We start from the raw sequence: 14,033 nt of genomic DNA on the forward strand, positions 1-14,033 counted from the left end.
CACTCCCGTTTTAAGAAGTATGAAGTCAGATCCTTGGCAAATAGCGCAGGAGAAAATTATAAATTCATTAAATAATTACACAGAAAATGCGAAATGCCAAGACATCATTTTGCTGGTGCTTTTAGTGTTCTAATTGATAATAAATCATGATTTAAAAAGGACAGTTTGCTATTCAATCTACAACATTAAAGTCAAATTTATGTGACTATGCTGCAGTACACCTACTTCAAGAGTTACTATTTGAAGAGTTCAACATTCCGTAAAATGGTCACCCTTACCAGGTATGGTATGCCTTTTTATACGACGTATACAGGTATGACAAACTGCAAATCGGTAGTAAAATAAATTGCGGGATAGCCTGCAAAAAAATCTGACCAATGAGTTAAAACTGCTGTAGTTCGTTAACCTTGAAGAATTTAGATAAATACCAGTGTCTCATGCAAGGGTGATGCTTGAAGGTAAAGTTGCTAGACAGTGTTATGGTACGAGACAGATTTCTCAAATGCTGACAACCAGTTCTGGTATGGAGATGTACGTGTGGACCTTGACACTTCGTAATCAAAATATCAATTAATTTGATACTCTTCATTCAGTAAAATTTTCATTGAAACAACTGCTTTTGTGTATTATCTCGTCACAAAGCTTAGTAACGGCGAGCCACAAAGATAAGCTACTGACTGAGGGTCAGTTAAATAATTCGACAATTTGTAGCTGCACTCCTGGACACACCCACGTGGCGCCAACCGGGGTTTCGTTACTTTAAATCTTTTCAATTTTCCTTTATCACACCAAAAGAAGATAGTATTCAAAATACAAAAGGTATTTGCACAATTTTATTTCACGGTATAGGCAAAGGTTCGTCCATTTCGACGTCTCTGCAGTCTGCTGTTTGAAGTTGCCTCCGGATTTCAGGCGTGATTAAATCGTGGGACCTCAAGCGAAGCAGCTCTAGCAAGCTTTCGCGTTGCTCACTTGAAATATCGCTCCTGCAAGATACTGTGGTTAAGCTTTTTATCAATAACGACCATGTAAATGGACGGGCCAACCTCACAACTTACCGATAAATTTCAGCAAAAGTTAGAAAACATTGATGCCACAATACCGGCAAAGGGCGATGTTCAGTGCGGAAGCTTAAAAAATGAAAGACCTGCAAAGAGGTATTGAAAATTTAAGTGAAGGTTGACAGATTTCTGGGCGTGCAATTTTCTTTGTTTGTACTCACCAAGGCATCGATAACTCTGTATGGCAAAGCGTATTTTTTCGAAATGAGGATCCTCAGGAAAATGCTATTGGCACCATTGTATTTTATTTCGGCCAACTTAAGGATGGCGGCACTGAAAAACAAATAGCATACATATTATGACGTTACATACACATCTGTTTATGGTAACAAACTGGGGACTTTACATTTTTGACAATTTTTTCATCTCACTTCAAGTAACAATTCGTAAATAAGATAATTAAACTGTTAAGTACTTGATGAAAAAGTACAAAAATCTTTGTGAAACCATTGTTATGTTATTGTACTACAATACTATGATTAGTATGACGAGTAGCCACTGATATTTATTAACAACAACTCAAAATCACATACCTAGCATGCAAAACAGGTACAGAACACTTTGTCAGAACACTCCCAATAATGGTAGCTTCACGTAAAGTGCAAGTTCCTTCTTCACACAATGGAAGCAATATCCCCTTGAAGAAGGCTGCTGGTTTAAATAGCGTTTTTTTCAAAGCCTGTAAAATAATGGTGCATACTCCTTACAATAACATTCAGCTGAAATATATTTAGGTATTCGGAAAAAAATGTGAAAAAACACTACAATGCATCATGTATGTATGCCTAACAAAGGTGATAACTAACTACTGAAATTAAAAACGGTACCATATACAAATGAAAATTCAATCTTTTATAATATTGTATGTCATCACGAATTCGAGGCAGTAGAACCAGAAAATAGAATCTCTGAGCCATGTGGGCATTCATATTGGATGCAAATATCCGAGTTGCCTAAAAGAAAGTGATATTTAAAATCAAATGAATAATTTATTATACAAACTTGAATATTCAGCAATAATTTCAGGTTTTTCCTCACTTGGTACATAGCTGCTGCACTCCATGAGTCTGGATCAGTAATATATAGCACTTCTTCCCAATTTCTGAGATGGGGAATTACCTAAAAATAAGAAAAATTAGATGCAAGATAAAAAAAAAACAGAAAATTTATGTATAACCCCACTTTAAATGCCTTTGGCAATTTTCCGCTTCTGTACTTTTGCAGAATAGTTTTCACATCTCTGTACACTTCAACGATTCGTGGGTCCATGTCCGGCATGATATTTTCAACATCAGGCAACAGTGTGTGGACATCACTTTGTTTTTCTTTTTGAGTAATAATATATTTAAATGCCAACTGGTGCTAAATGCTATCAAATTGAAACAAACAGCTGATAGGGTTAAATTAACAGACAAATCAAAGAAAATGTACAAACCAGTTATTTTATCCATAATGACATCAGCAAGTGTACGTCGAGCTGGTGGATTAGGATTCATAAACGCTTCCAACGCCTTTTCATCTTCTCTGTCTATGGTAAATTCTTTTTCATTTGAAAAAGCACTTCCGAGGTTTTCTCCGTTTCCCAAAGCTGGCCATTCATCATCATCATCTTCATCAGAGTCTGAACCAGCCTTCTGGAATTTTCAGGTCAAAGATTTTAAAATCATCAAATTTGCAATGCATCAAGTATATGTGCACACAAGCTTGCCTACTATCCACACCTTTCCAAGTTGGACTTTTTTGGAGTGTGTTCCCTTTGAAGGGGTAGATTCTGTTGCTACTAACTCCTCCAGTTCATCCTGCTGCTTTCGAGCTGATTCCAAAATTTTCCTTGTCAGTTTGTCATCAACAATGTCGCTTTCCACCTAAACATTATACAGCAATATTGCAGAATACATTTTTAGATGAATTTTATCTAATCATAAATTAGATGCAAATCTTTTATCGATGAACCAGTACAGAACTATTGTATATAGTTCACCTGTTTATATCTTTCTTTTTCTCTGCGAGCTGCACTGATTGGTGTATCATCAGTAGAAGTAATAGACTGAGCTAAATCTGTATGATGCTTATTGGAGGTGGGGCCACCTGAAGCCTTCAAGCGATTTTTTTTTATTTTCCCCATAATATTTACAATAGGTCAATTAATCCATCATTTCTTAATATTTACATATATCTGCAAAGCTGGGAAGTAACAATTTTTTATTTAATATTAAACTACTGTACATTTCATGTTAATTATATAGTGCACATTAAAATCATACCCAGTATAAAGCACATCACTTAACAGTAGCTTTTCGAAGTTACTACAAACAGAACAAAAACAAATACTCAGTAAAGGCATGCAGATTCTAAAGGTAAATTGTGTTGTAGAGCAATTGCTGCTGTGTACACTTCCATTTTCCTGCCACTGCCTACTTGGTAGGCATGCTAACTGCACTCAGTCTACCTGACAGTGAAGCCTTGACCTAATTGTAATGGAATTAGGTAAAGATGCAAGGGCTATGTTTGCCAATTGACCTTTCAAAGGTAATGCAAAACCATCATTGGAAGATTGTAAATACTTGCCATTTGTGGGCTATAGCAGTTTAAAAACATAAAGAATCAGAAAACAACAAAATCAGCATGGATAAGAACAAGAAAAATTTTGTTTTCGTATGTCACTATTTGACAAGAAATCCTGCATGTGAAAACACACAGAAAGTTTGGTGTGACGACGTGCCAAAACGCTTCAATTGTTTCTTTATTTATGTTAGACTCAGGCTAGGTGAGAAATCTGACGTCAGTTAGCCAATCCAGCAGTAGGCCTAGCCAACTCAAGGTTAGTCATTACTAATCTGCAGAAGTAACAACGCTAATTAAAACTTTAATAATAAGTACATACACGGTGTTGCGGCAGTAAGAGAGACATCAGATGTAAGAAAGTACGGAAGTGAAAAAAGTAGGCTATGCTGAAGAACCATAGAAATACAAAGTGGTAGCAGTAATAAGATAGGGCAGAGGTTTTAAAGTAAACTATCGAAATGAGGGAGTATCAAACTTCACTAATCTACTTAATCTATTTCCAGTGTATATCTAACACTTACATAGATTTACTCAATGGCCTATCAAAAAATGTTGTGGGCCAGATAAATCTCCATCTATTCTTATTGAAATTTGGCCAATCTATATGGCTAAATGGATTGAGTCAACCTTGCCCACTCATCACACTTGAATGATTCTAAACCATTTTCAAAATTTTTCTTTGGACCCTTTAGCTGTCTATGACCATGTCATTACTGCATGTTTTGTGTATAGCCTAGCATCTTTAAGAAAGAGATTCTTGCCCGCAAGTTTATCTATTTAGTGATGGATTAGCTTGGATATAATATCTTGTGAGAAGGTAAGTTTAAGTGGTCATTTATTTGGGCCCATCTAAGGCTAAAATAAAGCCAAGTGTGAAAAAAGTGCATTTGGAATTAAACTTGGGTGTGCAGCTGCCAATAAATACAAATCGGCCCATAATGTGCTGAAGTGGTGAAACAAATCAAACTACGAAAGTGCTCTTAGTTATGGTTATCATTAATATACTCATAAAAAGTGAGTTTTTATTCATTTTATGTTTTGCCATTGATTGTGGTCCTGTGAGGAGTCCTACTGAAAAATTTGGTAAAGTATGGTGACGTTTATCCTCGGACTGAGTAAAGTTTTTACACAACTTAAACCCGGCGATGATTTCTCATCAAGCTCTGGTTACCAAGCTAGCCATTGTTCAAGTTCCGATTGTCACAAACTTTTTATGATCGTTTCTTTTTTTTAGTATATATTGCTCGAGTTAAGAACTGTCCATCAGGTCCACTGAGCAGGAGCAAGGGTCACAAATGCCTTGTCCAAGAGCATTACAACAATATAACGCCATTAGGTATCGAACATGAAACCTAAGCTGCATTTATTACAAGGCCAGCACTCGAACTACTCGGCTAATGAGCCGACTTTGTGATGCGCCTGAGAAAGTTGACTTCTGTCACACTTTTCTGGCGCACTATTGCCGTTTTGCCCTACATTCAAAGTATTACATTGTGGTGGTACAAATTTTGGCGTTACTCTTATTGGTGCAATCATCTGGCGCACTGAAAGCAAACTTGTTCATAGTGTAAACCATAGGCACCAGCTTAGTAAAATAACTAGGAGTGACGTCATCAAGTTCCGTTGTGGCGTCACGTAAGTAATTCACCCCATGCACAAAGCAGAACATGTCAAGTTTTGTGGTTAAGTAATTGCAAAAGTTACTCTAAACATTCCTTTCAAACAGCGTAAAAATGTAATCGTAAGATGTTCCACGTTGCTTAGATTTTATATACTCAAAGTGTAAACACTTCTTCAGAAAAAAATTAGAAAATTTCGAGAAGTCGTACTCTTTTTTATTTGGAAATTAGTATTATGACATTTTTTTAAAGACGAATACTACCACGCAAAACAAAGTAAAGTATGTATGCATTAATGCTTATTAGAACGTACATTGTTGACGACTGAAAACGTTCGACATAATTGAAACATTTTCATGCAGACACCGGACATAACAAAGGCAATTGGCCCTACCTATGAGAACAGATCGAGCGAACACATCCCTCGCAAAATAGGCTTAATTATCACTTTTACAAAACAAAAATGTGTCTCTGCTAATGCCATATATTTGGTTTGGGATTAGACTTAAATAATGGATATGGTAAAAGCATCCATGAGCAATTTTTTTGATAAGCTGAGCTGACAGGAGAGAAGTGACTATCATCGTTCATCCAACAAAAACTCAATTTTAATGTATTTGAAAAGCATTGATTCAACTCAGAATTGAAATGTGCACACGGGAGGAATAAAATTAGTTGGGCATGTAATGGCTATTCTTTCAACATGTTGCGCAGGGGAGTTCTCGCCCAAGAACAGCAAACTTTGCAATCAGGATCTTAACAAAGTCCAATTCCAAAAACTTTTTAAATTATGTCATTAAAAATTTTAACAGAGTTGTTTTTATCATCACTCAAGCTTAATGTGTTAAATTGTACACATTGTGTAACTGTGAGCAGCGTAACACTTAAGCTCGATTTCATTTCTTCATATGTTGTTTAAAATTTATTAACTTCACTTTCACTTCAAAAGCAAAAATTAGTATACTGATTATATCATCGTTTTCATTGGCCGTCATTTTCCATCGTCCCGTCTGGGGCCTATAGGCTACCAATCGGCACACACAATTTTTACCTGTCTTTTTATTTGATATTATATATATTTGATAAGCTATCCACTTGGTTTTGAACACGGGTGGCATTGTTGCAAGCCCTGCGCTCCAACTTGGCTACCGAGGTGATAACTTATAGGTATATGTGATAAATGAAAAAACCTATACCTGTACATCATTATAATGAATGCATGCATGCATGCAATGGTAGCCTAAACACTTCGTTATGTTCTTGGAAAATAGCCTACAGTTCCTGGTCCTATAGTGAATTTACCTAGGTCAAGAGCTTACAAGCGGTGTAGATGAGACGTTCCGCTTTTCGATTCGAGCAATCAAATGCATCCACCAAATGTTTAGACTTAGCTATGGTCAACATAAGACTAGTGGATCACATACAGTAGGCTAACATGGAACAGTACATGACGACATGTGCTAAAAGTGGTAATGTTTCTGTGGCATTGCGCGTTTTTCAATTATTTGCCGAAGTCTCTGTTTTAATCGGGTACAAAGAACAAGTGGCAAAAAACTACGGTTAATCTAAAAAAATATCAAACATTAATTTTAGTGAATAAATTAACATTCATGATTATATATCTTGGATACTCGATATTCATAATACATTCAATTCATTATATATTTGATCTTGCAAACTCTTTTAAGACATATATTTGCATTAATTTTTTAGATTATTGGGTTTATTTTTGTTACAAGTTAAATATAGTTGTAAGCTGCTTTTGTTTACAAGCTGCTCTCAAGTTTAAGAAAAAAAAACGAAAAAACATAAACCGTTTTGCTGTTGGAGAAAGGTAAAGCACACCACAGCAAACCTACTGCAATTATGACGTCATCGAAATGTCGGCTTTCGACCAAAGTGGACGAACGGAACATCATCATTTTCTTTATCATCATTATTATCATAATTGTATATACAACGACTGTATAGCGTATTTTATACACATTACAGATGGAAACTGGCGTAAATTACTATTTTACTGATAACAAAACATTTAATTGTAAATTAATTAGGGTTTGTCGGTGTAAATGGCTAAATGCTTGGGATCTGAACCGTCTGCAAAAATCCAACATCCAATGCTGCTCTTGGGTTAAGCATTTTGCTTTTCCCTGACTTTATCTACATTGTCTGTCATGTAAGCGGCATAACTGTTTTTATAAGTTTAGTGATGCTATTGTGGCCTCAAGCGCTTTAATTTAAGTTTCTTTATTTCTTTAATTTAAGTTTAAGTATTTTTTAAGTTACATTCCTTCATTGATTGCTTTTCTTTAAATATCCTTGTGTTTTCAACTTTGTTCGGTAGCTTAATTTAAATTACGTTTATCGGTTTTCAAATAAAGCTTTATCTTTTTTTTGTCTTTTGACGGACTGTTAGATGGCCACACTGGATCATATCGGGTCACCAATTGAGACAATGGAAAATGACGGTACTGAAAAATGACGGCAGACAGTTTTTCCTTTTGTAACCTGTAAGCAACAAATTCGGTCTAACTTATAAGTATACGAACTGGCAGAAAACAGCAAGCGCTATGACTCAACTAGGAGAATCGAATGAGATGCATGTAGCCTATAGCACCGAAATCCGTTTTTGATACGATTAAAACACGCAAAAGGCTTACGTACGTACTTGTATCACTACTTTTGCGTATTTCGTTACGTATCATCAATTGTGGAAGTCTTTTAGAGTTAAGTCTATTATAAGTTTGCTATACGTCGGGATTTTCCCGGACATGTCCGAGATTTAAGTGTTCAAATCTGCGTCAGGGAGAAATGTTAGAAAGTGCCTAAATGTACGGGATTTTTGAACAATGCATTTTATGAAATATAACTGGCAATACTTTCACAGTAAGAATTTGTTTAGTGCTAAAGATCGATCAGTTCGTCTGAGAGAGATCACATTTTGTTTTTGATTTCCATACTTTGGTCGCCAGGGATATATCCAGCTTCCAAGCCAGAATCTATAAAATCAAATCGCATTACCTAAGTTATAAAAAATTATTCTAACGGTTTAGGCCTACATGCATGAGTAGGCTTACGACGTACGTATGCAATGGTGTTTATACTTGAATAGTGGATAAAACTATTAAAGACAAAAAGATTTTGTCTTTTCGAAAACAGATCACCAAGCAATTTTAACTGAAAGCAATGTAGGCATGTTCGCATACTGGGTCTTTTTCCTGTATGACCTCCAAACAACCAGCGTCAGTTTTGTTTATCTCTACTTCCAAACAGTCAAATGTTTAACAGCAAATTTGGCTGACTGTGTCAGAGACACTCTTCTATTTTAAGTTTTAAACCAATGTGTTTTTCGGATTTTAATACACACTATAATGACAAATTGCATATGCTTCATCGGCAGCAAAACTTATGGTTGGTGGTCATCATTAATTCGGTCCTTTAGAATTACGTATTTGCCTAATGGCATATTTGCAAGTGCAACGTTTGGTGAATAAGCCTGTAGTGGCCTGGGAGGCATTTTCAATACCAATATATCATTCGTGGGAACATATTCGCCAGTTATTTATTATGATATTGTTTATTGATAACACCGCAATTGTCGTTTAATATTTGGAAACTTGCTCTAAATGACTTTATGTGAAAACGCCGTTTAATACGTTACCAGGTGATTTCATAACATCCTAGTTTTAACTGAATGTAATTCCCATTGCCAACGCTTTGTTTTTATCGTTCACACATTCTGAAATGTTCGTGTATTTTACGCCAGATATTTCCGTTCACATCGTTCCGCTTTATAAACTCGAACTGATACGCGAGTAAGGGCGCAGACAGAGATACCGAATCGTACGAACGTACTACGTTAGTCGTGTAAATTGTAATTCGTTAGACTTGTTTTAAATGGTGAATGCTAAGTTTGTGATTGTGTAATATTCGGAATCTGTACAGTTCCTACAACAAAGGATTGTTTCTGATAAACTGTATCTGTAATAACGTAAGGGCTTTCGGCTAGTAGAACGTTAGGTTAGAGAATTCTAACCGCACGCAACCACGGAGTCAGATCATTAATTCGGCAGGTAAATTAAGTCCGAATAACATAAGTCAAGACTGACAAACAGTGCAAACCTCTGCAAGCCTACGGTGCAACATTTTTGCAGTTGCACAAAAAGCGTTTAATTACGTTCAAGAAGTGTAACGTTGCTCATCGAAGAAGAAATGTTAAAAGAAACGCTTAATGACGTGTGCACATGGTCACCTTGCTTACTGAAAGTATTGAGAGCGGTAACCATTACGTGTTAAACCTGTGTTAACCGTAATAAACAAAGAGCTAAGATATTTAAAAAAATGATAATAGGCCAATAGCTATAAGTATTTACGAAACGTTACACATTATATTGCTAGTTGCGACGCACTGGCACAAATCAGCAAGTTTTTGTTTTCACATTTTTTAAAATTAGTCATGACTCAAATACCATACAAATGATCCATAAATTTGACTCACTGCTCATCCAAAACAAGACTGTGGAGCTGAGCAATGATACTAGCTTATTTTAGCAGGTATTCAAATGTGTTTGTGTAAATAATCAACCCATTCTTTGACTTTTGAGTTCGAAATAAATTGCTGTCTGGGTACTCAGGGAACAACACGAAAAATGCGGCCGTTTTTGTAACACAGGTTACGACTATGATGTCGTAATTTCAATAATCATCACTTGCATTTCAAATTCTGAATACCTTGCATTATGATGCCCGAAAAAGAACCGTTAAAGCCAGTTTACTTTCATATAAGTTTACGTCCAGGAATATAGAACAAAGTTAACAACGAGGATGTGATGATTACCAGATTAAAATAGTCGAACCTTTTAGAGAAATAATTTAATAAGTATATTCTCTACGTTTTGTAGGACCCAGAATGACAGAGATTCCTTAGCAGGAAGCCGTAAAGCCCGTTCTTAATCCGGTACTTCATGAATAATCTCAAGTTTTTTGCTTTTTTATGATTCACCGATCTTGTGTTTGACCGCGTTCTGGAACATAGCCCACGTCAAAAAACAGTAAAAAAACAAACGTGTATTGACTAGAATGGCGGCATCACGTACACACTTGGCTGATTCAATTATTTTACAATAAGCTCATCTTTCCTTAATGTAAGCGTGGGTATATTGTTTTCGTAGTTTTTTATAACCTTGAGTTGGTCAGATAATTATATTTTACTTTAACCCTCCAATGTCTTTTTAGCGACCAATCAACGACGTGGCTGTGAGCAGTTAATTTAATCAGAATTTTACATTTACTTTGACAAGGCTGACATCAAAAAATATGATTGCGGAACTGAGACATAGTCATATCGCGAATCCGGATGCTTGCTGTGTGCAATCCTAGTCGTAACCGGCGTATTAGCCGAAGTAATATGCTACGCTGATGACTAATATCATTCATTCAAATAAATCGTTGATATATCAACTCGTGAATTGAGCATATTTTCAACTGAAAACCACACCATCAACCAACGAATGGGCAGCACTAGCGACAACTGCAGATGCGGGCAGAGAAAGTTTCGGACATACTAAATATTACTGTTAGTGCAAACATTTTCGAAGAGGTTCGATTATATATTTGTGGTACACGTAAGGTTGGCAATAACAATAGCATGTTGTACTCAACAACCAATTTTCTTTAAAAGAACTCTGACAAACTGCGCTAAAGAGAAAAACCCACCGTCTGAAACATAAATTGTAAAACCGAATCCCGTATCACACAGTTGTGATCAATCATGGCAATAGGTCTACACGTCTAATTGAAGGTCATCATAAACATGGTATAACATACAATTATGCAAGGCATGGAGCAATATTAATAGTCAACATTAACATGAAGTTATATGATTTATGATTAAAGGTATACCAAACATAGAATTATATATGGTATATACATCTATTACGGCCATTTTTTGTAAACAATTTAGATCAGAAAACATAAAATAGCTTTAGTATACACTGTTATTAAGTATTAATAACCCTTCAATTTGCAAAAAGCTTATTGGCCCAGCATATTCTAAAAGTGAAATATGAGAGTCCAGCATGTTAGCTGTTTTACACAGACCATGTGAACAACATACATGTCTGATATCGTAGACTTAAACATTGGATGGTAGATGTATCACAAATTCAGATCAAAATAAAAATTACCATGAAAATCATGCAGGATACAAATAAAATAATTTGGAAACATATGAATGCAATTCAGCTGAAAACAAACATGATAACAGTAGATAAGTGACATAACAGAAGCTGTCATGCAAGAAAAGCATCACTACGAAGATTTTCTAAAATCTGCATCTAATATACATTGCGGACAATGTAATGAGATATTTTGTTATACTGCCAACTTCTAATATAAATATATTTTAATCTATTGCAAAAGAGAAAGCCTTAAAGACGAAATAGCATATGTCAGAATTGTGTGAAAGAAAAGTAATGATACAAAACAAATTACACAAGTTTATAAAGTACCATAACGGCTTTAGTCAAAATCAAATCATATCTGGTTACTTATAGCATCACTGAATCTTTTGTAGTGAGCCAACCTGAACCAGATAGAAACACAAATGAAAAAGTTTGGTATAAAATGAATCTCACAGCCATGTGTGGTATCTTGTTCACAACAATGCAATTCAATATTTTCCGCATCATTTCAGACGCGAGTTGTTGATGATGTACAACAATCATTAAAAGGAATACAAAAAGGTAAACATATATCTTTATGGTTGCAGAAATTCTCGGTTTCAGTCCATGGTGCAAATTGTATCATTAGGTGGCAATAAATTCAACAATAGTAATTGGCATAAAAGCTATGCCTTTATTCAAAATAAACCATTTGGTAGTGCTAAATAAAATACTGAACAAAAGATCAAGGTAAGCAAAAGGCAATCAAACAAACAAAAAAGTTGAAGAAGCCATTCAAAATTCATCCAACTCATGACAGACAAAACCAGACTCATATAAAACATGGACATGATGTACAACACTGCATCACACATCTGTAACACTGCAGATTTTACAGACTTTTGAAACTGCAAATGTAGGCTATCTCACGTTTAACTGACAGTATGTTACGCAAATTCCTATTAATATTTTAAAAATATATTTCTAGACTTACTCAAAGAGGTAAGACTTTTTTATGTCAACTAGCAACGGTAGTTTCATCCATGTATGATGAAAAAACATACCTGCCAAATTTACAACGCATGAATAAAAGGGAACAAATTTATATTTATTAGTAAATGCCATAAAAGGTTTTTTCTTTATTATTACTTAACTCTTTATCCCATCCATGTGCATCTTGCATAAGCAAACATGTCCAAGATGATGTTTGCTTAATAACATTACAAGACGTTGTCCACTATAGGAAGGTCAATTTGACACTTTAAGAGCTGGTACAACTCTTTGTTCAGATTACCAATAAAACTCTGCTTTCTTAAAAATTGCAAACATGTATCTTTACCTATCCCTAGATGTTTCATATTATTTATAAACGTGCCCAATTGTCCAAAAGTCACATTTCTAAGCGATTCATTAGCACCATCTCTTTCCTCTTGTGTTAGGGAGCTCCATTGAAGTATCTTTCGATGTTTTTCTTGTTCACTTTGAACAGCATTAAAGAATGCAGCATTCCAAAATCGCAGAGATTTCCATATCAGTTGATTTTGCAGGGCTTGATAAAGAAAAACTTTTTTTTTCGTTTTCAAAGAAAGAGATAGTTTACGACGAGGTGATTGGTCATGAATAGTCTCCTTAGTACAAGAATGAGTATTGTTGCAGTTTGAAGATTCCTTATGGTTAACTGTCCTTTTCTTTTCAAATGATTCTTTAAATAAAGGTATATCTTTCTGAAAGAACTCCTCAGCACTTCTCCAAAAGTTTTTCTTGTTTTCAGTTTTGCATGGACCCTTCCGACTCTTTTTAAAACTTTTCTGCTTTTCTTTTTGTGCAATAATGCAATCTGTTTCTCCTTCAGATAAGTGCATCGTATATTCACTCATATCAGGACTAGCCAGCTCCATAATAGCAGTACTTCCATTGGTGTTTGGCCACGATGTGCCTTCCGGAATATGATAATATGTAAAAGCCATATTCATCAATGTTTTGGCAGGAATAAAATCATCATTTTCTGCACATTCAAACAATACCAGTGCAAAGCTATGTGCCAGTTTATAAAAGGTGCTCTCTTCAACTAGCTGTGATTTTGACCTGTGTTTGTCAACAAATTTTGCAAATTGTATTCGTCCCTCTGATGTTTGGCAAAGTTCTCCAAACGTATATTTATTAGTAACAAGGATATCAACATTAGGATTGAACAGTTTTGAAACATGTTCTTTCATAAAATTATTGCAAAATGAAGATTGTTGAAGGTCATCCTTTGATACATCTTCATCATCCCCACATGAAGAGGTAGAACCTGATATTTCATCTGCAGAGCTGCAGGACAACGGAAATAATTCTGCATGGCATATTTTCTCATGCACATTGCTCAGCTCAATATTATTTGCATTACCTCCTGCACAACAGTCACCAACAGCCAACACCTTTTCCACATTTTCAGAATTAGAAACACCTTCCATGAAAATTAATCTGGTGAAATATAAAGTATCATACATAGAAAAATAACTAAAATCTTATTTAATACTAGGTCAGAACACTGCAACATCTTAACAACATTCTTTACATTTTAGGTGCATGACATTGACAGGATCCGAGCGAAAAGAACGGTAGTTTTTAAAAAGAAGTCATGT

At 35.3% G+C, this 14,033-nt stretch overlaps 2 protein-coding genes across 2 annotated transcripts; both read right to left on the reverse strand.

Moving 5' to 3' along the window:
* Window positions 1–815: 815 nt before the first annotated feature.
* Window positions 816–3,262, reverse strand: LOC143460155 (bystin-like). Its single transcript, XM_076957562.1, has 10 exons — window positions 3,043–3,262; window positions 2,783–2,926; window positions 2,497–2,695; window positions 2,244–2,386; window positions 2,100–2,180; window positions 1,889–2,014; window positions 1,595–1,740; window positions 1,223–1,334; window positions 1,059–1,147; window positions 816–986 (listed from the first exon to the last, which is right to left on the reverse strand). Exons 1-10 carry the CDS (start codon window positions 3,184–3,186, stop codon window positions 839–841), a joined length of 1,332 nt encoding a protein of 443 aa, XP_076813677.1. The 5' UTR covers window positions 3,187–3,262; the 3' UTR covers window positions 816–838.
* Window positions 3,263–10,833: 7,571 nt separating this feature from the next.
* On the reverse strand, window positions 10,834–13,892 carry LOC143460347 (uncharacterized protein KIAA0513-like). Its single transcript, XM_076957817.1, has one exon. The coding sequence runs from the start codon at window positions 13,860–13,862 to the stop codon at window positions 12,627–12,629; it is 1,236 nt and encodes a 411-aa protein (XP_076813932.1). The 5' UTR covers window positions 13,863–13,892; the 3' UTR covers window positions 10,834–12,626.
* Between the last annotated feature and the right edge of the window lie 141 nt (window positions 13,893–14,033).

This window comes from Clavelina lepadiformis, chromosome 5 (genome assembly GCF_947623445.1).
Source record: "Clavelina lepadiformis chromosome 5, kaClaLepa1.1, whole genome shotgun sequence".
In the NCBI taxonomy this organism is placed as follows: Eukaryota; Metazoa; Chordata; class Ascidiacea; order Aplousobranchia; family Clavelinidae; genus Clavelina; species Clavelina lepadiformis.

What these genes read in the sequence shown, in the direction of transcription:
- LOC143460155 (XM_076957562.1), bottom strand. Translation starts at nt 3,186, where the DNA reads ATGGGGAAAATAAAAAAAAATCGCTTGAAGGCTTCAGGTGGCCCCACC. An exon ending in AAAAAGAAAGATATAAACAG is followed by an intron (nt 2,927 to 3,042) that starts GTGAACTATATA and finishes TATAATGTTTAG; the next exon opens with GTGGAAAGCGACATTGTTGA. An exon ending in AATTGCCAAAGGCATTTAAA is followed by an intron (nt 2,181 to 2,243) that starts GTGGGGTTATAC and finishes TCTTATTTTTAG; the next exon opens with GTAATTCCCCATCTCAGAAA.
- LOC143460347 (XM_076957817.1), bottom strand. Translation starts at nt 13,862, where the DNA reads ATGGAAGGTGTTTCTAATTCTGAAAATGTGGAAAAGGTGTTGGCTGTT.